General features: G+C 41.9%; 1 protein-coding gene across 5 annotated transcripts in view; it reads right to left on the bottom strand.

Annotated features, from left to right (window-relative positions):
• Nucleotides 1-1,240: 1,240 nt before the first annotated feature.
• Nucleotides 1,241-25,086, bottom strand: part of LOC118975411 (nuclear body protein SP140-like protein) — a 138,248-nt gene continuing 114,402 nt past the window's right edge. For 2 of the 5 annotated variants that reach the window (XM_037029334.1, XM_037029331.1), the window contains 3 exons: nucleotides 2,801-2,878; nucleotides 2,443-2,598; nucleotides 1,241-1,643 (listed from right to left, as the gene is read on the bottom strand). In XM_037029334.1, coding sequence (XP_036885229.1) covers nucleotides 1,530-1,643; nucleotides 2,443-2,598; nucleotides 2,801-2,878 — 348 coding nt within the window. In that variant the 3' untranslated portion in view covers nucleotides 1,241-1,529. Of the gene's footprint in view, nucleotides 1,644-2,442; nucleotides 2,599-2,800; nucleotides 2,879-3,171; nucleotides 3,290-3,973; nucleotides 4,090-11,138; nucleotides 11,187-12,315; nucleotides 12,459-14,532; nucleotides 14,638-15,663; nucleotides 15,718-22,929; nucleotides 23,014-23,848; nucleotides 24,018-25,086 lie in introns of all 5 variants that reach the window. The other 3 variants (XM_037029335.1, XM_037029336.1, XM_037029333.1) reach the window with 3 other exon arrangements.

Genomic DNA, 25,086 nt, shown 5'->3' with positions numbered 1-25,086 from the left:
ATTAATCAGAAGCAGAACTCTCATCCCTACTTGTAAGCAAAAAAGAACTGTCCACTCCCAGGTCCAACCCTGTTCTGGCTCCTGGAGATGCCAGTGGGTCCAGTACTCTGAGTCCTCTGCCCACCAAGCAGGAGAGATGTTTTGGTGCAGAACATTAGAGGTACCCCTTTGTTTGGAGATACACAAACCAGGCTAGATACACTTTGTACTTCTGTGCTCATGGGAGAACAAGCATGCCTCCTTAGAGTGGGCTTGTTTATAAAAAATATTACAGAGTAAATAACATGCCTGCAGAAAAAAAGAAATTTATTCTAGAATTTCAGTTGCAGTTCATATTAAAACCACCTACACATATGAGACATATAAGTTGTAGCTGAAAGCTTAAGATTGTTCTTTATCTATATTAAAGAAGGAGGTTGAGTTATAGTTGTTGAATCCAGTTTTTGCTTCAAGGGATTATGCAGCCAAATCTTCCAAAGGGATTTGGGTCACAGCCTTCTCTCTACCTCTTTCCTGCTTTAAATTCTCTGTGCATGTAATAAAGGAAGAAAGAGCAGCCAACTGTGTATAGCGGACAGTTCAGGTCATTTTTTTTTAAGTGTGCAGTATTAATTACATTCTTTTTATTTTAACCTGAAGAAAGCCCATTAGCATTTCTTCTTCTCTTAAATATAATTTTTCTTTCTTTTTTATTTATTGAATTTAGAGAGTTAGAGAAAAAAGGAATGAGAAAGAGGATAATTGATTGTTGTTCCATTTATGTATGTAAGCATTGGTTGATTCTGATATGTGCCCTGATTGGGTACCGAACCTGCAACAATGGTGTATTGGGACAATGCTCAATCAGACTGAGCTACCCGGCCATTCTACTGGTGATGAATGCCCTCAGCTTCCATTTGTTTGGGTAGGTCTATTTCTCCTATAATTCTATAGGACAGCTTTGCTCAGTACTATTCTTCATTAACAGTTCTTTGCTTTCAATATTTTCCAATATCATTCACTCTCTCTTGACTTGCAAAGTATCCATTGTATTTGACAAATTACTTTTCTATTGCTGCTTTCAAAACTCTTTCTTTGTCTTTAAATTTGGACAATTTAGCTATAAGGGGTACTAGGGCATCCCTTTTCAAATTGAACCTATTGAGCCTTTGGGCTCTGCCATATTCTGAGAGAATATGGCTTTCTGTGTCTCTCCCCAAATTTAGAAATTTTCAATTATTATTGCTTTAAATAGACTTTTTTACTTTTTTTCTTTCCTTTCATGTTCCCTTGATAATGTTTCCTAAGTCCTGTGGGCAGTCTTTACTCTTTATCATTCTCTTTTGCCCTTCTGACTGGATAATTTCAAATAACCTATCTTCTAGCTCACTGATTCTTTCTGAAGCTTAGCTGAGCTTGCTTTTGAAGCTCTCTATTAAATTCTTAAGTACAGTCATTGTCTTCTTAAGCTCTAAGATGTCTGTTTGTCCTTTGAATAGTTTCCTTTTTGTTGCCAAACTCCTAATTTTGCATGTGCACTGTTTTCTTTTTTAATTTTGTTTGTCTGTGTGTTCTTGTTTTATTTCCCGGATAGCAAACACTTCTGTAAAATTCTTCTCAAATTTCTTCTCAAGTGTAATTCCCAATAAAAACAAATCTTTGCACTGAAAAAAACAACAAAAATAATGACACTTATTATCATTGTCATTAGACACTTTGTGATTTGGAATGATTGCAACTCTTGCCTAAAACACTTTAATTACATTAACCAGGTTAAGATTAAAGACTCATGTGGCCAAAAGTAATTTTTGTGTCCTAAGTGCACAATTATTTAATATTAACTAGGCAAACATGGAAAACCATTTCCATACTTGGAGTTGCTTACTCATTTAGTGTAGATTCTTTATCACTAAAGTAAAGACTTGGCAAATCTCAAGTCTTTGTAACAATAAAATATTACAGATGTCTGAGTACAATCAGTGATATTTCTTTCAAATTGTCACTTGTATTTCTCTCTGGTGACTCCTGTTAACTATATGGTTTATTTGCACACCAAGAAACCTGGAGTCTGAACTTTCTGAGAAGTCAGATTAATAGTATTTGGGAGATGATAAGAAGCACAATATGACTTTAATAAGCACAAATAGGTACAATATGACTTTAGGACACAATTTTCTTCTCACTTTATTTGGAGTAGAAAGGACTCACTGTTTTCAGTGGGCACCTCTTGCTTTTGAAGAGAGGAATGAGCTCTCAGGGGTCTGAAATTTTGGTTGTAGGGACACCTACGGGCTCACTGCTATGCTTTATCTTGAGTTTTAAAAGTCACCCAACTTTTAGAAAACTTGCTTGTATAGGCTTGTTATAGGGTGAGATAAACTGTAAAATTTCTGTACACAAAAAAATGAGGGCAGAATGACTAAAAGGAGGAAGAAATGAAATGGAAGCAGGAGAGACACTTACCTTATTAAATGCCCTGTGATTCTGAAAGATGAGGCGCATGTCCCTCATAAATCCCTCCACATTGGGGTAACACTGCTCACGTAGCTTCTTTCCAATTTCTTTCAACATCTGAAGATTCTTCATGCATTCAAAAATCTCTGGTGTCTGTGAAAAAAATTATTATTGAGAGAATTTCTGATATAATGCAATGCCTGCCTTCTATGCATTTCTGCAAAATCCAGCCAAAGTGCAAGGCAATGATAACAGCAGCTCATGCTTTCACTCCCATGGGTTTCAGATGACAAATCCAACAAGTGCACATGCCAAGGTCAGGTCATATCATGGTGACCTGTAATCATGGTTTGTTATTATTACTCACATAGTTATCATGTGACATCTTCTCAGAACAGTCATTGTCTGAATGGCAGTAGATCTCCAAGAGGAGGAACTCACATTTCTGCAATAGGAGGATTTGAATGAAAAGTAACTTAGGGTGAATAATCATGTCTGTGTGTCCAGGCAGAGGCATGGCCACACTACTTTTCCAGCAGTTTCCTCAAATAGGTCAGGCTCTGAGAAACAGACATATATTGATGGAGCAATTATTTCTGTAAACCAGTCCTAGTGAGACTTCAATGTCGTTGAGACCTGGTTAAGCAGCCGTTAAGCAGCTTTTGGTGCTCCCTCTAACCTTTTGACTTCTCACATGTAAGTGGAAAAAAGAAGCTTCAAGGTTCAAATTCAACTCACCAGCTGCTCTTCAGGCCCCATCCACCTTGCCAGGACCTCAGATTCCTTGTGACACTGCAGAGTTCCTGGAGACTCCTTTACCCTGCAGAAGGTGCAACTCCACGGCCTCCTGAGAGGTCTGGAATAAGTGAGTAAAGCAAAGTCTCAGAAACAGCCATCATTCCTATGGCTGCCACTGTCCTCCTATCAGGAAAGGCTGATGGACATAGACTGAGAATGAAGGAGACACTCCCCAGAGTCTCCAGGTCCTCCATGTAGGGCCTGAGACAATGACCTTCCATTCATCAAAGGAACCAACTGGGAGACAGTAGGTGCAGGGTGGTGTCAAGGTGAGTGGTGGGCCCTCCTTTCCCCACTTGGGCTGCTGGGAGCACAAGGAATCTTGCCTACGGGCCTGAGTGCTGGAGACTGGACCTTAACTTTTAGGGGCCTAGGATCTCAATCAACCAATTGAGAACATAGCAAAAAGGTCATGTTTCTTGCCTTCTCTGAATAAGCACAGAACACAAACAGCTGGCTTTCCCACTTCCATAAACAGGAGTCAGCATTAGGAAAGTTCTAGAATGGAGAGTAGTGGTGGGTGGGCAAAGGACTCAGGCACCAGCCTCAGCCTCCCAGGTGAGAAAGGAGAACATTCACCCATGCTGCCAGTCTTTCAACAGCTCTCAGGATCACACTGGTGGACTTGTCCCCATCTGGCCCCCTCTGTCCCCATCAGGACACAAGGAGAAACCCCCATGGGAAGTGTACATGGCAGGAGGAAGGGCCCCTAAAAGGTGAGGGGGGCCTGCAGCTCACAAACCTCTCAGTCTGCACAGGTGGGAGGTGACAGTCCCCGTGAAAGAATCTTGAACAAGTATCGCAGTGGAGGAGGTTTTCTCCATCCCGGCAGATCTCACACACACCTGGCTTTTCAAGCTAGAAGGTAAAACAATGTGCCCACAGTGAGACCCCAGGAGGCCACCGCTATTAGATTCTGGAATGCACAGCCTTTTGCAAACCTGGGAGAACAATTATGTGCTTCTGAGTGGAGATTTCAGAGGAAGAATTATTTGTCTGCAGTGAAGGAGGGGTCTGCGCCAGATCACACCTGTTTTTCCTAAAACACAAGAGATTCTAACACAGGAAGACTCACAACTATACAAGAGGATTACGTTTTTTAGATTATTTATTTATTTATTTATTTATTTTTAGAGGGGAAAGGAAGGAGAGAGGAAGAGAAATATCAATGTATGGTTGCCTCTCATGCATCCCCTGCTGGGAACTGGCCTGCAACCCAGGCATGTGCCCTGACTGGGAATCGAACCATGATCCTTTAGTTCACAGGCCTGTGCTCAATCCGCTGAGCTACACCAGCCAAGGCACAAGATGATTATTTTTATAAAAATATGAATTATTTATTAACTTACAGATAAAACAAACCCTGAGATAAAGTGTTAAATCCATTTGCCTACAACACAATAACTAAAACAAGTCATAGAAAGGCGGTCAGTATATTGAGAAATTAATAAGATGGAACAAACTTCTAAGAAAGCTTGTCATCCTGTTTTCTTGTTTGTGGACTCCCCAGGAGTTGAAGGGTCTGGCAAGAGTTTCTGGACTATGGTTTGTGGGCCTCGAGGGTCCCTGGACCTGTGACAGTACCTCAAGTTTAAAAAGACCCTGGCAAAGATGACCGGGTGATGTCAAGAAGGGTGGAATTCTTTGGCTCTGGAAACCACAGAAGGATGCCCCATGGCTTAGCTTGGTATGTAAAATGTGGAGCCTCCATTCGTGAGTGGTCAGGTAGTATGGCAACTGCCTTGTTTTGTAAACAAATGGTGAGCCCCCACCCCACAATCAATGAAACTGGATTTCCTACCAGTCTCAATCTGTGGCCTTCAACCATTTTTAATTTAATTTACAGAAGAGGAAACTTGACAGTATTTGCATCCAAGTCCTGTAGCATAACTCCTACTCATTAAGCCCAAATAAATTTATAGAGAAGATATGAATATATACTGTGCTACATGTAAACACATGTATTCATGACAAGGAACTAGCCTGTGACTGAGACCTTGGTTGATGAAGAAAATGTGGTGTAAGGACTACCATTAAAATTCAAAGTCAGGTGCTGCTGTGACATCTGGTAACATTGAGATGCCTCAGACAACCCATCTGCATGTGCCCCTCCCCACTCTGCTCTCCCAGATAAGGTCCCACAGCTAAACAATGCTCCTAGTCCAGGGACCACCAGTAAGCCTGCCCGGCCTGGAAAATCAGGTTTCAGTTCCCTGTCAGCCATGGAATCTTTCACACAAGCCAGACACAACCTCCCATGGAAACCAGGGGGCCACCCCTCACTGCCCAGCACCTGGTTATCCACTGGGTTCCAGAGGGCAACCTTGGTGAGGCCTGCAAGGGGGGCACTGCCTTCCTTCCTTAGTCTGGAAGTAGATGTGACTAATAAACGCCTGTCCATCCATCTGTCCAGTGACAGATGCCAGTACTTGCCATCCCCCAAACTGTCCACTCGACATCCCTCCATTATCAGTGGGATGAAAAGGAGGAAGCCAGCCATTGGAGGCACAGTAAGCCATAGAATAGGGAACTCCAACTGTGAAAACTGTGTGAAGCATTCTCTAACACCACCAAAACACAGGTCAGTTCAAAATAATGGGTGATCCTCAAAATTTCAGGTATGGAAATATCAAAGGACCTCAGAAAAAGAAAGAAGAAGTGGGGTAAAAGAAAAGTTTTTAAATAAATCAAACATGAAGTCACATTAAAAAAAGATATTCAGCATTTACATATGAGTCAGGAACTATTAAGAAGAATACCTGCCCTGGTTGTTTTCCTCGGTCTGTCTTTTGTTGAAATCCACACAGTTTGAGAACCACACAGGGATAGTTCTATCCCAGACACAAACCCCCTATCTCATGGTATTGGAGAAACTCCTACCCTCTTGTGACCATCTGAGGTGACAGAAATGAGAATAGCCTGGGGACTGGCACACCCATTAACGGGTGCTAGGTGGGAGGGATGTGGGTCATTGAGGAGCAGGAGGAAACAAGGATGACAGTATCCAACTTTTTCTACTACAAATATTTTTGATGACTCTAAACTCAATGTTACTGTTTTACAGTAACAATGGTGTACCATTGGAGCCTCCCACATTGGTCAGGATGGTGGCAGCTGGAGGTTCTTACATTGAACATGCAAAAGATTAGCTAGATGATTGGATAGAAAAAAAGGCCTCTTCAGTCTCACCTATGACTGAAACATAATCAGCAAAACAAACAAGCAAGCAAAATATAACCAGAGACAGTGAAATGAAAAACAGACTAACAATAACCAGAGGGGAAGTGGGAGGGGATAATGAGGGGAAAAGGGGGAGGGATTTTCAGGAACATATATAAAGGACAAAACCAAAGGTGAGTAGAATCGAGGGTGGGAAGTAGGGAGGGCTGTAGTTGGGCAGGGGGGTCAGGGAGGGTGGGGGAATAAAGACAATTGTACTTGAAAAACAATAAAAAATGTGGAAAAGAAATAAAAAATTATTAAATAAAGTGCATGACAATAAAAAAGAAAAAAGCCCCCCTGCGCTTACCCCTAATCTTGTGCTAGATTGGGGGTGGGGCCAGGCAAAGGCAGACCCATGTGTCATGGCAGTTTAAATGGTGCAGGAGAAGGTGCTAGACCAAAGAGACATGTCAGTCTGACCTGGGGAAAGAAGGGATTGATTCGGAATGAACCCAGTCAGGGTGCATGAAAGTTTGGGGATTTGATTGGTCTTTTTGAGAAAGCACCTGGTCTGTCCCACGGCCTAGCTAATATAATCCCAGGGAACAAGCTCTCTGTCTCTTGCTCTTGATGTGCACTCACAGGTTGGACTTTCCTGTTCTCTCTGAGGCCACGTGGACTTAGCAGCCACATTTCCCATGGCCTCCATGAAAACACAGCAGGTATTCTGGACACTGGCTTTTGTCTTGGCCTTTCTGAGGACAGTTGGACTTTTTGCAGGGAAGAGAGAGATGGTCAGTGAGAAAGGAGCCCGCCATTCTCCAAGGTCATGGAGCACCTGAAGAAACCCTGTGCCTTTTGCACCACCATCTGCCTCACAAATTTGGCCTTTGTAGCAACAGGTAGCTGAACCTCCATTTGTGTTCAGTTACTCCATCATTCTCCTGGGTTTACTCCATCAGCCTCACTGTTCTATCTCTTTTCTTTTCCAGGCCTTCTTTTCCTCCAACATTTTTGAGAGAATCCCCCAGGTTTCCATCTTTGGCTATTTGGTCAGCCCTAGGTGATCAAATCATGCTGAAATCCAGTTACATTGCTATGTCTGCAGCTCCCAAATGCCCAGCCTGTCTCCTGCCTTCCTGCATACCCCTGTGTTCACCCAGCATCTCCTTAAAGCACACCCCAAACTCATGCAGCCGAAACTTGTCCTCACACTCACGACATGTTCTTTCTTGGTGCTTCCATTTCATAAAATGTACAACATTGACCACAAGCCTGAGCATCCATCCTGGGTCTATTGTCCTACTTGTGTTCTAAATTCTATCTGTCCCTATGCCACACAGTAATTCGTAGGCTTCTTTTGGTTGTTCCATCATTCATGTAGGGTCCACTGCATGCAGAGACGCTAGTGAGNCACTCACGACATGTTCTTTCTTGGTGCTTCCATTTCATAAAATGTACAACATTGACCACAGGCCTGAACATCCATCTGGGTCTATTGTCCTACTTGTGTTCTAAATTCTATCTGTCCCTATGCCACACAGTAATTCGTAGGCTTCTTTTCATTGTTGCATCATCTATGTAGGGTCCACTGCATGCAGAGATGCTGAGACCCTAGTGAGTATTTGTACCTTAATACATAAAGAACAATGGTTTGTTTTTCCAAGTCTATACTATATCTTGGTTGAGTACACAAAGATCAGAAATATGCCTCTTGAACCAAATGGGCAGAGGAGTTTGGATCATAGCTATGTCATCTCTCTCAGTGCAGAAAGGAATAAAAGATGAAAAGTCACTAACTAATAATTATTTGGAATCTTGTTCTTCACTTTTCAGTGAAAATTCTTGTGTTGGGCATATTTAGATTCAGGTCATTGCTTTTGCTTTTAAAAATATTTATGCATGGCCCCTGGCTGGTGTAGCTCAGTGGATTGAGTGCGGGCCTGTGAATCAGAGGATCATGGTTCGATTCCCAGTCAGGGCACATGCCTGGGTTGCAGGCCAGTTCCCAGCAGGGGACACACAAGAGGCAACCATACATTGATATTTCTCTCCCTCTCTCTTTCCCTTCCCCTCTAAAGATAAATAAAAAGATATTTATGCACGACAAAAATCAAGACCCAAGGACCATCTTGCCATAGCTCCTGTTCAATTTTCTGGGTGAATCTTGAATCACATTCCCAAAGGGGGCTGAGACTGCTCCAGCATGGAGGCCTGGGGACAGTTTCATTCTCACTGTAGGGACTCACAGAGTACCGTCATCACTCTCCAGTAAGTGGTGACCCTCTTTTAAGAAGAACAAGGAAATAAAAGCTGTAACCAATGCATAATAATGTTGCATCCTTAATCCTTAATAAACTTAAGGCCCATTTCTCTTTGGCTCTTTGTTTCTTATGCCAGCTGCACATATGAATTGCCTGAGACTAGTATATAAAATGCTAGCGTTCTGGATCCATCTCTGTAAGAGATGGATCCAATCTCTCTCTGTAAGAGATTCTGACCAATTGTTCTGGGTTGAGGCACAGGCATTGGTGTTCTCATTAACTTGTAGAAAGAGTAACTTGTGCAACAGAATCATGTAGAAAGTTTTAACAATCATACTGTCCAAGTAATAGTTCAGACTGACTAAATAATATTTCACAGATCATAGGATTCAGACAATTTTTTCAAGGTCTTCAGGGGATTCCAGTACAGCCTAAGTGGAGCTTTGGAAGAAGCCAGTGAGATTAGTAATGCTTGAGGATATTATAAGTCAATGTTGAATTGGCCTGTAATATGTATCCCAGGAAAAATTATTATTACCAGGAGTGAGTGAGCTCTTGCTGGAACAGTTGCCTTCTCCTCCCCATGGACTCTTGTCCACTTGTAGTATGACGTGTGGGTCCTGGGAACCGGGGAAGTGTCCTAGAGAAGATATCTATAACCTCCTGAAGCTCTTCTAGGGCACCACACCAAAGATACATGCATCCAAGGTTTCTGGTACTACAATTTATCTTCCAGAAAGTCACCCCCCTCCCCATTCATCCAAATCCCAGGATGAAACCTGGCTGACTTCACAGGAAACTGCCTACTGTGCCCTACACTTGCATTGCTTGTATACATTCAGAATGACTTGGCCTCCTTCCCTTGAGGCAGCCTCAGCTTTATCTCCACTGAGAGAAAAAAGGTCATAGACAAGTGTGATCCACTGGAAAGTGACCTGAGAAATGGTCATGTTGCTTCTTGCCTCTCTGGTATCCTATAAACCCCTGCTCTCAACAGTTACTCTTCTATGGTTGACAAGGAAGTTGAAACAATCCTTGAGGTCAGGGATATTATTTCAACCTTCTTTGTGGACATCGGGCATTTCCATCCACTCAGTAACTATATGTTGAATGAATAAGTAAATGAGTATTGATTCACTTGAGAAAAGAGATTACATGCTATTTCTAAGCAAATATTAGCATATAATACATTGTTGTTTTGGCTGAGTAGATCAGATTATTTGACAACACAGCAGCTGTCACCAGAAGGTATAAGTGGTCTTCATTAGGAGATAGAATGCTCTCATGTGGTGTTGAGTGCCACACTGGAATTTACAGAAACTGGGAGTTCTATCAGCAAGAGAATTTCAGGGTGGCAAGAAGACCCACCAAGTTAGTAATACATGTTCAAGTTGGCCATTTTGACTCATTTCATGGGAAACTGTTCCTTGTTGCTGCAAAGTGTTGGACCCACGGTTAAGGATAGAATATGTTGGTTGGAAGTTGCTAGCTCTGTTAGGTGATCCAGATAAATTAACTCTAGATACATGGAGAATGGTAGAGACAACACTTTTCAAAGTAGCCATGGAATAAAGTATATTAAATATATGTCATCTTCTGTAAACCCATTGGAAGAAAGGTCCCAAAGGCTGATATCTAGTTCTAAACTTGCAGATCATCAGATAATGTAAAGGCCTGGATCTCAAATTCCCAATGTCAGACGAAGTCCCAGTGGCCAGCTCTGTGTAAGCTAAAGTAGAATTCTGTGAACATCCTGGGTTGCCGTTTCTACCTGAAGTGTGTGAGAATAGCACCTCTCACCTTCCCCTCCTTCTCAAGTTCTCATTCATACCCAATCTTGAAAACACTACCACTTTGTCCTGAATCTACGCTGCACATTGTGTATTCATTTGTTGCCTCCACAGCCTTCTTCCACAAAACGAGAAACCACTTTCACAAAGGTGAAGCCCATGGGGGACATCAAAGTAAACAATTTTCTAGGTCAGCCCCACACCAAAGCTACATCCACCTCCCAAGAACTCCTTCCCCAACAGCACCGTTCTTATAAATGACATGCAGTTGCCAACTGATGAAGAAGTCTGAGTGAATGTTTTATTGAGTAATGGTGGAGAGTGTAAAAAAGTATGAATGATTTCTGGTATTGAGTTGAAGATGACCCTGTGACCTTATTAAGAATTGCTTTTATGTATTCCATAATTTGACACCCTTACAATATTTTTAACTACAACTCTTCTATGAGTTTATTTTGATGGTTCCTTATTATCTGAACATCAAATGGTTTAGTATTCATAGATAACTTTACATACACTAATGTTTAGTGGAGCAGCTATGAAGGATGCAAAATAAATAAATGAAATGAAATAAAGTTAATGGAGATGAAATGAGGAAACAATGATAATCACACAATTGAGAAACCATAAAAAATATACAGCACATATAAAATCAGTTATGCAATAAGAACTAGTATAAAAGGATAATCACATTTTTTTTCTTGCTATATTTTCTTAGTGGTGTAGGTAGCTTTTCTTCCTGAAAGATAAGAAGATCCAAGTATATGCTTAGCCTGTGTTAATGTTTTGTGAATCTGGTATTAACCTCCTTGTAAAGATTTCATGTTAGACATCACATTGTCAGCTCAATGGGAAACAATCTCTCCTCACCTGTATTTATTCTTGAAGTCATCCATGGAACCCAGAAAGTCTTACACAGAACCTGTTTCCTTGCTCATGTGGTTTTTTTTTTCCTAAGTTTTCAGAGATTTTTCCCTCACAATCTCTCTGACACATTTCCATTCCTTTCCATTCCCTCCTTTCCATTCCCACCAATGCCACTCAGACCTGCCTCCTCACACCAGGGCTAGTCAACCAACACTCATGTGTCCCATACCCACAGAGTGTCAGACACTCTGGATAATGCTGGGCACATAAAGAAGGACAAACCCCAGAGGACTCTAGGGAGACAAAAGGAATGCATGGAAGGACAAGAATAAGACAGTGTGAGAAGGGCCTCAATAGTGAGTCCAGGAGGCCCATGGAAAGGATGACCAGGGCAGCTCAGTCAGGGCACACTCATACGGGGGTGACATCGGACCTGCAACGTGCAGGTTAATTATAGATCCCTTGGGTTGAACGACAGTGAGGTTGGTTCACATCCTCACATTGTCTAAGATACTCTTTTAAATATGTCATGTCACACCTCAGGAGACTCCCTGGTTTTGCACTAAGTTATGAGTTTAAACTCCTTATCCTGGCATTAAGTCCCTCGGTTAAAAAAAAAAACAATTTATACATTCTGCTGTATTACACACAATCCATCTACCTCATCCCACGAGCCTAGGTAATAGTGGTTCTGGTTTCTATGCCATTCTTTACCTGGAGTGATCTTCTTTATTTCAGTGCCTAAAATTGTCTGCAAGCGCCAGAATCAGAACAACCTATCCCTTCTCAAGCTCCTGAACCTACCAGGAAAGAGCCCCTTTGACAAACTGATATGCTGCCTGTACTGAGGTGTGAGGGTCAGGCAACTCTCCCTTAGGAAAGCATAAAGTCAGGGGCCTCAGGGCTCTAGAGATAACTCAGCATATATTGGGCAATCAACCAGTGACCTTATGTTCCACCACAACAAAGGATGTCACCCCTCCTGCCCATCACCGAAATACCTCCATCAGCCGTTTTAGGGTTATCCCACCACAGCGCACAGTGTTCTTCCAATTACTTGAACTTTTATAGCCCCCCGCAGCTTCAAATTCCTGGGGGGTGAACCAACGTCCATCCTCTGTCTTTATGCACTTCACCATGGATCCTGTAAGACCGGGACAAGTTGATCCCTGGCACCTCTTTGTCCTCAGAGCTCAGACACCAGCCTCCCACCACCCTGGATCAGAAGTTACCCAATATGGGCTCAGGATCAATAGTAGGAGAGTCTGACCTCCCCTTTCATACATCAGAATTCCCAAACCCTGTCTACATATCCCCTTCAAGATTCCTGCTCTGTGCACACATATCTTTGACCTTTATGCAACAGCAACAACAAAAGTGATCATTAGCACCTACTCAACATTATACAGGTATTCTACAGTCACCTACAAGGAAAAAATGTGGCTTTGCACAACAAGACGATTTCAATTTGCTGTTGAATTCTGGAGACAGAGAACAGGCCAGACTCTCTGGTGGCCCTGGCGCAGTGTGGAGGCAGAACCTCACCGTGGGCTGAGACGTCAGGTGGGGGCCCTGCTGCTCAGAGTGGCACCAGGGCGACATCTGTGCCCGCCATTACAGCAGCTTCCCCATCTAAGTTTAACAGCATTACTGAGCAGTGATTTTCCATCCTTGAAATCATAGGTAGCTAGCATTAAATAACTGGGAAACAGTACTCAGTGGAAAATTTAAGTTATCCATAATAGACAGTCATGATAACATTAGTCATTGGAAAAAGTTCTCATTGTTCTCATATGTTCTCATTGTGCAAGTCAAATCCACAATGAGACACTACATTATAAGCACTGGGTTGGTCATAATGAGAAACACAGACAATAATAAGAATTAGTGAGAACACAGAGAATTTGGAGCCCCAAGACTTTGCCAGTGGGAATATAACCTGGTGCAATACTGTGCACCAATTTAGTTTTTCCCCAATAAGTTCAACACTGAGTATATATCCAAAATTTTTTGAAAAATATGCTCTCACAATTGCTTTACATGAATGTTCAAAATAGCACCTTTCATATAGCCAAAGGGTGGAAACCTCCAACAAATGGATAAATAAACAAAATATGGCTCATCCAGATGATGCAATATTATGTTATTTGGCATCAAGAGGGAAGAAATATAATACATGCTACTACATGGGTGAACCATGAAAACATTATGCTGTGTGAAAGAGCCAGTCACAGAAAGGCACATGTTATATGAGCTGATTGATAAGAAATGTTTAGATAAACACATTTATAGGCCAGAAAATAGATTAGCGGTTGCTTAGGTTTGGGCAGTGGGGTGAGGTGGAAGTTGGCATTTACTACAGAGAAGCATGAGTTTTCCTTTAGTAGGGGACAAAATGTTCTAAAATCAGATTGTGATGGTGGTTGCATAATCTTTTCAGAATACAGAAGATAGAAGCAAACAAAAGCCCAACCATGAATTCTACACCCTAAGTGAGGAACTGCATCATATGTGAGTTATATCTCACTAAAGCTGTTTAAAGAACTTGTTATGATACAGACAATTGTATTAGTTGGTTTCCACTATCCATTTTAAGAGAAACCCGATATGAAACTCATCACAGTAGACAATTATTGAAAAGCTTTATAACATTAAAATCACAAAACACTTTATATTCATTATATAAACTAACTCCCAAAGTCACACCAGGATGCAGGTTTGTAATTATTTTCCTTTTCCTAGATGGGCAGTTTCAGGCTCAGGAAGGTCTCAGTCTTCAATTCACACTGTTACTCTCAGCAGAGCTGAGGCTGGGATCAGGTTTTCTGATTCTAAACTCTGTGGTCCCCTCACTGCATCTAACACCCTGTCCTGGTGGTGATTACCCAGATGGGATACAGGAGATGAACTTGCAGGCTGAGGGCCTCTTCCCTGTTATATCTGATTCAGTGTAGAAAATGCAGTATTTTCCACACATAGACTGACAATCCTGCACTTCTCTTTGGTTGTTTGGGCATACTCACGGGCACTGCCACATGGGGGTGAGCACTTAATATGCACCACTGCTTACAGTGTAAGAATATCATCTTAGGAATCCCTTCCTTCTTTCAAGCCACAGTGGGCCTTCAATTTGACTGGAAATTCACATGGGTAATTCCATTAATTCTTGTGATTCCTTTATAAAAGTATTACAAATTAAAGTACACCATTAAACCCACCTTCTTCCAACTTGTTCTTATATGACATGCCTTTCATCTCTCCACAGGTCATGGGAAGTATTTCAGTGTGCAAATCTACATATTCTTCTTTGTGCTTTTTTGAGCCTGAAAGAGAGATTTTTCATTCTGTTTCATTTCACAATGGCACCTGTACAACTTTCTCCCATGTTGAGGTCATTTCTATAAAGTCATAACGGTACTTAGAAAACTTTATTCCACAAATCTCCAGAGTTTCAGAGTCTTTCAGTGGTATTTTTGATACATAACCACAGAATATCTACCCTGATTTCACCTCTCAAACTCCCCACAATCAGAACGCTTTAGCAGAGACACCAGGCATCAGTACAACTGTCTTAGCTCCCCATGTAGTCAGCACCCTTGCTCTTAAGTGACGGTGACACATACAGCTGCTGCCCTGGCAAAGATATTTCACTCTCAGTAGGCTGCTCTGCATTCTCTTTCTTCCTTTACATGTAGCTTTATGGATTTGTGATTGAGTCTGTTATTGTAGTAAACATTAGCTGTGCTTCTTCCCCAAGGTGGTCTTATAAATCCAGCACTGAGAAGGCAGCTGTGTCACTTGGCTGCTTCCCAGAATGACTTCATGAAATAGAGCCCTCCTCTCCCCTTTAAAATGTATTGTGTTCCAGTCATTGACTTCTTTGGGTTCATTTTTCAGAGCCATTAACCTAATTAACACAAAAGTAAAATACAAGCTATCTTAAATTATTGTAAATTTGCGTTTTAGTATAAAGAATAGAGCAAAAAATTGAAAGTGATCTTTTGTAGAAAAAAACTTCATTTGTAACCTTAAACATTTCTCTTTTCTTTTTGCATTTTTTATTGTTGTTCAAGTACAGTTGTTTCCATTTTCCCTTCAAGACTACATCCTACCCCTCGTGTATCCATGTATCCTTTATACATGTGCCTGAAAATCTCTCCCCCCTCCCCCCTCTACTATCCCTCTCACCTGGTATTGTCAGTTTGTTCTTCATTTCAGTCTCTGGTTATATTTTGCTTGCTTGTTTGTTCTGTTGATTAGGTTCCATTTATACGTGAGATCATATGGTATTTGTCTTTCACAGCCTGACTAAGTGAAATAAACCATGAACATTTCTCATTTGCTCTTACCTCTTTTGCAATGTATGTTTCCAGATGTAGGTGGCTTTCTTAAGTCCATAGACTCTATCAAGTAAAAGGGAGAACAGTTATTTGTTTGTATCAGTCTTACAAATTCTACGACAACTCACACAGCAGATAGTGTTTGTGGTAATCTCAATACAGAGATGAGTATTTTCCTCTTTCCTGCAACTGAACCCAGTTCTGGTGCTCAGGGTCAAACTGCTGGGATCCTGTCCTGATCTCTTGTTTGCTCTCCATGTGAATTTGTAAATGACCTTCAATCATCACTCTCTCCAGGGTCCTCATCTATGATGCTGGAATAACCTGGGTACCCTATTTCCCTGTTAAGGTTTTTGTGAAAACAAAATGAGCCTTTATTTACAAAAGCCCTGTGAAAATCAAAATGAAAACCAGGAGTTTAAGTATCATTTGGATTTAAGATCTTGGTCTGAGCCAATTTTTTTCATTAATAATTCAATATCAGCACCAATTATTCTTTGAAGATATTTTAAGTTTGGTACTAATGGTAGTATTGCCCACAAATACAAAAATACTGTGCTCCTATTCTCTGTGGAATACAAAGCATGTTTGTAGAGACTAAGTATGTTATTAGCATTAGTAGCTCTTTAGCATTAATAGATATGACAGTGTAGAGTAAGATTGCCATTTACTAGTGTAGTGTATTATTACTACATTTTTAATGTACCAATTGATTGTGCTCTTCTATTAAATCACAGTTTATAATGCCTCTTGCTTACTCCTATTTCCCAATAGAGTCAAGGAAGCTCCATGCTCAAAATGGTGTCCCAGAAGCAATCAAATCAATGTATATGGAGAATGTCAGAGTAAGATTCATCAGGAATACTGAGCTCTGGATTTAGACCCTGGATTTTTGTTGCCCAGAAATACAATCTTAGTCTTCCCATCTGGTGCAATTCAGAATCATGAACTAGTGGCTTTTTGGGTCTCCTCTTTCTTTCAAGGTTATCTATCACTGCACAAGAGAATAGGACACTTCAGGTGTCTCAGTGTGTGACCAAAACACCAATTCAGCAGGAAATTCCCTAATAAAACTTGGAAACATCTTGCTTGAAACCCCATGTATATCATGGCCTGCACATCGGCCACCTGGTCTGCATCCTAAGTCACCTGCCTCTTAGGTTAGTGATGTTCCATTTACCATCCCCAGAGCAGAGACCAGTCACTGACAAGGGGCTTCCCTCCTCTGTTTGAGTCTTACCTTCCTACACTTGTCTCTCTTCTATCTCTTACCCCTTGTATTGTCATTTCAGTGTGTCAGCAGCTCTTAACTCAGTAGCTCTCAGTTCAGGTTCCTGCAGCCCACTCCTTGAGCTCCAACTTCCTTAGCAGGTTTTCTTTTCAGTGCTGAGGTGGAGGCCTGGGGGAGGGGGGACTTGTTTCCATCCTCAAATTCTGTGGAGGCCTCACTGATGACCACCACACAGAGGAGCAAACTCCTTAGAATTTCAGGGTGACATCAAGGAGCCCACAGATAGGAAACCCGCTTAAAGGCAGCACTAGGAGGACCCAAAAGCTAACTGAGAGTACCGTGATCTGGGCCTAAATGTGTGTGGCCTACAGGTTGCTCCAGGTCCTCCTCAGAAGGTAGTGAGATTCAGACCCAGAGGGCAGCTGTGCCCATCCTGCAGCTTTTCTTACCCCACAGTCACCCTGTCTCCTACCTTTATTCTCCCTCCACCTCTGATCCCCACCCCCATTCTACTTCTTTCCTTTACTCACTTTCTAGTACTTCCAACTTCACTCCACCTCTTTCATTTTTTATTATGTGAATAGAACTAAATATCTATTAGACCAGAATGATATATCAGAAAGAAGTATACACAAAGCCTAATTTTAAAAATGGAATCAAATTATATATTTTTAATATTATTGGTTATTTTTATTGAATTTACTAGGGTGATATTGTTTCACAAATCTATACTGGTTTTCAAGTCTACACATCAATAAAACAGCGTCTGCACACTGCTTCGTGTGTCCATCACCCCAAGCAAAGTCTCTTTCTTCACTTTCCTTTTGGTTCAGCCCAATTTTGCTAATTGTGCCTGTTTCTGGTGAAGAAGAAAGTATCTCCTTATATCTCCCCTTGTCTTCATGTTTAGTTTTTTTTTCTATTCCTTTGCATGAATATCTTGACTCTCTGAATTATTTCCCTTTTTTAACTCTTATCCCAATACCTTCCTTTCCCTAAAATCAGAAATATACTCTCTGATATCAATACATAACATTATCTTTTCTGTTTTATGTATTTTTCCAATTACTGGGGACAATTTTCTGCTGAACTTGCTGCGTAAGGCTCTGGTGCCCTCCCCTTCCTACCTGTAAACCAGGCCAGCAGGACTGGATCCATGGGCCCTATGACATGTCCCAGATACCTGCCTGGTACTGACATGAACATCACACATTATTTCAGTCAGCCTTGCCTATTATGTCAAATGCCTGGTTACAGTCACTCCATGCTTGGGTTTCCCATTCACCTCCTGAATTAAAAAATGACTTTTCCTTCATTATAACCATGGGATTTACACACAAGAATTTATTTGGTCTCCATGGTGGGGTAGCTCTGCTCTGGACCAAATTACAATGAATGAAGAATTTCATTTGTTTCCCCAAAGGGAGTGAGGATCTTTACTACAATTAAGCCCTTTCCCAGGAATCCCACTGCAGGAAAGCTCCCTAACCCTTGTCCTTCTTGTTGCTCAGCTCTGTCCTTCTTTTAACTCTGCGTTTTTTATTTTTACTTTTGTTTCTACTTTTCAGAGGATAGGCCTATTTTAATCTGAGAGGGCTTCTGGACCATTTTCATCACTGTGGACACTTTACCTTTCAATGGTATTAAGAATAGCCCTTTGTGCCTTCTATGTGGTGACTGTCTCCTCCGATCAGACAATACTTGGTCCTCTCTCTTTCCACCTGGTCCACTCTCTACCAGTTTTTTACTCATTGTCCTTGGTATATTCCCGACACAGTTCTTTTGGTGTTTCCCCGTTTTTTCTACTTATTAATATTTATTTCCCTCTATATCTTTTTCTATTTATACTTATTTCTCTACACTTACTATATCACTGTGCACCAGGGCCCAGCAGGGTCCATGGTGGAGCAAAGTAGTTGTCTACAGCACAGGAGGTGCTGATGGTGAGATCCTCTTCACAGGCCTTTGGGTTCCTGCCTCACCCTGGATCTGACCCTGCTGTGCCCTATGTGAACCTTCAGTTTACCCATTCTCTAGAGTGTTTCCCACTTTCTCCTATTGTATTTCTCAATTATTTTTGTGACCTGTGAATGCCTCTTTTATATCAATTTTGTCTTTATGTTCTCTCCATCTAAGCATTCCCATCATTACCAAGGTTCTACTCCTGTGACTGCGTCCACCACAGTGAGTCCCTCCACCTGCCCTTTCCCCTCCACACTCATTCAACCCAGACACTCAGTCTTACCTGCTGGATCAGACTGTTGGGTACATTGTTCATTTGCTTGTTGACTTTCTAGTGCATCATTGTTGTCAGTGGTTGTATCAACTATAGCATTTATCTTTTCTGTTTCAGAGACTTGCTCTGAGAGTCCATTGTCAGATGTGGCTGTACCTAAACTACATTTTGATTGATAGATATTTAATTTCTTCCTGCATTAATCAGGGTCCAGCAGGAAGATACAATAAGAAGCTATCTAAACCTTAGAACAGAGGGAATTTAGTCCAGGTGATTAGTTACACAGCTGATGGGAGAGCTGAAAAGCCCAAATGGAAGAATGTGGCTGCTCTCAAAATGGTAAAGAGGAAGATATGTGAAGGACTAAGGGTGAGGTCTGTGCCAAGGTCATATCCCAAGGTCACTGGGTAGGGACAAGCTGGATTGCGGCTGGTCTGCTTGGTAGGAAGTGGTGTCATGGGGGAGATGTAGCTACTGCCAGAGTCAAGGCCCAAGAAAGTGACAGCAAGATTTCCTGGCTCTCCCTTGCTTCCACTCTCTAGTCTCTAGCTGGTATCTACTAGGTTAGGAACTCAGCAGGATGCAGTACATGGGAGCTGGCAAGCAAGTTTGCAGGGGTCTGTGGCCAGAGTTATAGGGAAGAGCAGAGAAGAAAAAGATAAGCAATAAGTCTCTGAGTAAACCACCCAGCACACCCTTTTCTCCACGTTGGAGCTCCTCTGCTTGATATCAGTACTGTCGACCTATGCCACCAACCCCAATAGTATATGAATGCATAAACATCCTTTTCATTGCAGCTTGACTTTTTTTCACTTAGTGCCATTTTTCTCAGCAAAGTAACTTATGTAAAGTAGGATTTACAAAATTAATTCCCACAACTTTAATATAGATCTTGGGCCCTGGTGAATTCTTATGCAATATCCACAGTTCCTTGGAGCCACCTCGTGGAATGAACGAAACACAGCCTCCTCCACTCCTGTGCTTGTCACAGTCAACCGTCCTGGATGAGTCAGACTCTGGGACACATTTATTGGTGGTTTGCTTGCAGTATTTGGGTTATAATGTCATTGTTTCCTCCCCACCACATCCCCCTACACACACACACACACACACACACACACACACACACACACACACACGGTGAAACCTTTTTCTGCCCATTACTCATGACTGTTCCTTCCTCTCACCGCTCTGTGCCCACCAGCTCACTGGTAGATGAAGTAATAAGAGTACGGATTGATGCATGTTGAGTGTTTTATATCCTTAAATATTAACTTTTTGAGTAAACGTGATTTGCAAAACGTATCATGGGGCTCTCAAAACTCATTCTGAAAAGTTTTTTTAATAAAAATGTATTACTAATGTAGAACATGCTTTCTTCAATAACACATCCCAGGGGAGACTACATAATATGCCTTCCAGGGTGTTTTAGAGCAGCGCCAGGCCTGTGGCCCTGGAGATGATGGGAGAGGGCTTGCACAGGACGGACATGGTCTTAATGGTCCTGTGTGAGGAACCCAACAGGAGGAGGAGTCCCTGGTCCAGGAAGAACAAAATCATCACCCCTATCTCATTCCTCTCACTGCAGCGCTGGCCACTGCTGGATATGATGTCAAGGCAAGGCTACAGACAGTGTTAAGTGAGACAGAGGCAGATGACTGTGAAACCAAGTGCACAGGCAGTAAGTCCAGGCTCAGGATGGCAGGTGGTGGCACCACATGCATTTGAGGAATGTGGTAGGACTGAGCCTCTCAGCAACCGGGATAGTGAAGACTCTTTTATCTAAATCTTTGGGAAACTGCAGAAGCAAAGAATGACTTTTCTGGACAATCAGCACTGAAGAGAATCAGCCCTCCACCCCTGGTCCCAACAGCACATTCCAGAATAGAACAAAAAGAGCAAATGATCATAAAACAGTTACTAGAAACACACCATTGTGATTCAAGGGCAGATTAGATGTGAGTTTTCACCAGGTCCCAGGGGAAGAAAGTAGAAATTTATTTCAGAAACTGAAGTACAGGCTGTGCTGCTCTCCTCTAGTCCTTGTAAATCTTTACAAGGTTTGATGAACCCCTTCTCCAGGTATCAATATAGATCCCATCTGAACCTGCGGGTTCCCATATGACATCTGTCTGCTACACTGCTGGCCTCAGCCAGGCCCTTACTGAGATTGCTCACAAGCCACTCCATAAGTGCAGATGGCCTTTCATGTCACTCAAAGCCACACTGAACTTCTTTTTTAGAGCAGCCTTTGACTGCTGGCCTTACCTTACTTCCTACAGAACTCATCTCATCCCCATGTCCATTCACACCACACCCCGCCTCTGCATGTCTGTTTCTCTGCCTTGTTTCCCTTTGCATGAAATTCAGTATCTGATTCTCCTGCACTTCCATGAGCTCCTGGTAGGTTTCTTTCTGTATGCTTCTGTCTCCACATATTTCCCTATTTTTGTCTCAGGATTCTGTTTTTTCCATGAGACTATCTGGTGTGCACAGGGTTAGGAACACAGGCTCTGGGTTCAGAATATCAGGGTTTATCTTGCATGTTTGATACCAAGCCAACAACATATATGGACGATCTAAATTTCAGTCCTTTTCTGTGAATGGGCAAATAGTGATATTTCCACCCCAGGGCCGATGCAAGCACTAAACACACAGCTGCCTGAGGAAATATTCAGTAAGTGACCTCTTAGTAATACGGTTGTTTTATTGTGTCATTCACCCATCTTGTATTTCATTTCCCTTCCTTCTCTCTCTCAAAGTACAACCATCCCTCCTCCAAATCTTACCACTGCTCCTCTCCTTTCCCCATGTTGCCCATCTCCCTGAACATTCCTGCTCTTGAACAGTATGCCCCATATTTAAATCAGTCCTGCCTTCCGTCATCACCAAAAATCTCCTCTGTGACGTTGACTCTGTGCCCACAGTTCTTAGCCCTTTACAGCTTCACATTGATCTTCTCCTACAGGGTCTTTCTAAATCACAATTACTTCCAGGTCAGCATTCTCATTAAATCTGGTTTCCTGACTCATTGGGTTCCTATTCCTTTGTCTTGGTTATAGAGCTCATGGTCTCTTATCACAGCTACTTATCCAGGATTGACCTCTGGGTTGTTCCTCATTACATATACCCCTCACTGACTTCTCCAGGCTCCTCAGCACTTCTCTCCCAATTCCCAAACTTTTATTCTGGCCTCAGTGCCCACCTCTTGACATGGATCCTGGCCTGCAGGATCCATGTATGTTGGGGCTGCTTGTGAACAAATACAGACTACAGAAATCCTGTGGGAAAAAGGGACAGCACGCCTGCTTTCTAAGGGAGAGAGAGGGCCCTGACCCCCTCCTGGACAGGCTTTTATTGTTTTCCTGAATACATTACATGGAGGGTAGTCTTCATTTGCTATGTACAGGTTCGCATTAGGTGGTTATCTTTTACAGACAATAAAGGAGAATATGTTTCTAATCCATCAAAGAAGAAGGATATTTCCAAATGTGAAGGGAAAGTGGTTGGATTAGTAACACTCCATACTTGGGAGGTTTAGCTTAGATTTTAGGAAGTTGCTACCTCAATTCAGGATGAGGGAGTTTTAGTAAAAGCAAGCCTCAGAGCAGCCTAGGTACAATGCAGGCTTGATACCCCAGAGAAAAACATCTCCACAGGTGTGGTCCTGTGTGCCAACTTGCTCCCCACTGGTTTGCCATGTGGGTGCTGAGCTACATTTCCATGCCATGCAAAACAGTTCCCTACAACCTCTCTTTCTCCTTTCCTCTTAGCAGATGAGAACGCGTTTTTATCTGGTTGCAATCACCTTGTTTGAGGCTTAGTTGGATATCGGATCTCCCCTCATTTTCTTCTGCATCACTTTCCAGGAAGTTTTTTATGTTTGGTATCTCTGAGAGAAGACAAGAGAAGAAGACAATTAGAGATCTCCATCCAGAATAGTGATGTCACCTCAAATTACACGTCTAAGAATTTCCACATGTGTTGTGGAGAATGTGATAATAAAACTTTTTCTCCTCCTTTAAAAGCAAATTTGACTTTGGGTTAATTTTCTTGCTCATGACTCTGGAAACCCGATGAAGGTGGCTTCCCTCTGTGTTACTAGGCAACACTGGGTTTAGGGTGAAAAATGAGCAGTGACCGTATGTAGGTAAATTGCATGTGGCCCGGGAGGGACTACATATGAACTCTAAGCCATATTTGGTCTTCCTCCAATGTGGTGACTCTTGTAAGTTGGCTCTTTCCTTAAGGGGTCTCTGAAAGTTATGATTATAGAGTTGTTTCACAAGATATTTTCTCCCATGGGCATGGTGTGGCTAGAACATGGTGGATCCTACACTCATAGCTAAGTTGTCACTTGAAGCAGGTAGTACTTGACTTGGTTGACTGCTGTGTGGACCTCTGTTAGGGCTCCCACAGAAGAACAGCAACTGATGCCACCCTTTAGGGATGTTATATTTGTTGTCATTTGTCCTTCTAAATAAATCTGATGCCACTGTGTCTCCACATGTCCTGTGAGTCTAAATGCCTAGTTAAGCAGACATCCTGATGGGTGTTTTATTGTAGCCATTACATCATAAGCTATGGGAGACACATGACATGTCTGTTTCGGAACTGCTGTGGCCCCACTGCCCAGCACGGTGTTTGGCACATGGTAGGAACGCAGTATATACTTGTGGGGAAATATTGGCCCTGGACATCAAAAAGTCAGTCATAAACCTAATTACCATTTTCGAAGATTTTGTAAATGTAATTTAAATCAGGATAGTTCTTCATGATGGACTTGCTGAACAAAATACCCAGAAGGGGCAAGTCAAATGTCTTCTCCAGGTCACTGAGGATATTGTATATGACTTCTTGTATGGAAATGTTTTTTTCAAAATGTTCTCGAGACTCCTTAAAAAATAGTGAAAGGGGAAAATATAAATACAGAAGATCCCTAGAAAGCAACTTAATTCTTAATGTATTACAATTTCTCTGGATAGTATATCCTGATGTAAAATTTTAGAATTTGTTTACATTTGTATCGATACTAAGTAGAACAACTAAATCTCTCCTCCTTGCATATACCCATTTCTGAATTTGATCTCTTCATCCTTGTTTACAGTAAATGGGAGGAGAAACAATTTTGAAGAACAAAAGTAGGTTCAGGTTAAGTGATGTGTAACATCTGCAGAGCCCGGCCAAATGTTTTAGGAATCGACAGAGCAGGTGATGAGCTGCTGTTCCATCGACTGGAAAACCCTCATCCCTACTGCAGGATGACTTGGCCTGGTAGGGCTCAGGGAAGCCAGGTGGTGCTTTTCCCCTTGCTGCAAACTTTGTCACAATATAAGCCTTCTCAGAGGTAGAGAAAGGACTTGGATCTCTGTATCTCCACCTACATCTTTTGGTAAAATTAACCTAAATTCCAAGACTCCAGAAATACTAACAGAGAAGAAAAGAACAGGGAAAGGAACTGAAAATTCTAGAGAAACAATAACAAGCTTTTACTTTCAAATTTGTCCTAACAAGACATTTATTCTCTGGGGACTTCAATGTTCTCAGATCTAAATATTTAAATTGATAGTCATTGAAATGAAATGTTGTGACAATTATTATTTTATTACATGAAACCACTAAGCTTATTCATCCATTCATTAAAATCACTTCTTTTTCTAATTTGTGCTATATGGTATATGTAAATCCTACAAGGCATTATTCATCTGTGGGTCCAGCCTTTCTCCAGGGCTATTCACCAAACTCTGGGGGCACCACAGGGCACTGTTCCTTCAGTCAGGAGCAGCACTGTTTCCAGTAGTGCCTGTTTCTCTTCTCCCTTCTGACCTTGTAGGAACACTTACAGCAGTACATGAGAAGGTCCCCATTTACAGAAGACTCATCAGTTGTCTCGTCGTTCTCTGATGTTTGACTCCAAAATAGAAAAGCAAAACTTAGTTTAGCACTGTGTAGAAGATACTGACAA

This window comes from Sturnira hondurensis, unplaced genomic scaffold (assembly GCF_014824575.4).
Source record: "Sturnira hondurensis isolate 20B ecotype Veracruz unplaced genomic scaffold, ASM1482457v3 Scaffold0020237, whole genome shotgun sequence".
Taxonomy (NCBI): domain Eukaryota; kingdom Metazoa; phylum Chordata; class Mammalia; order Chiroptera; family Phyllostomidae; genus Sturnira; species Sturnira hondurensis.
This window is presented reverse-complemented; position numbering and strand designations above follow the sequence as displayed.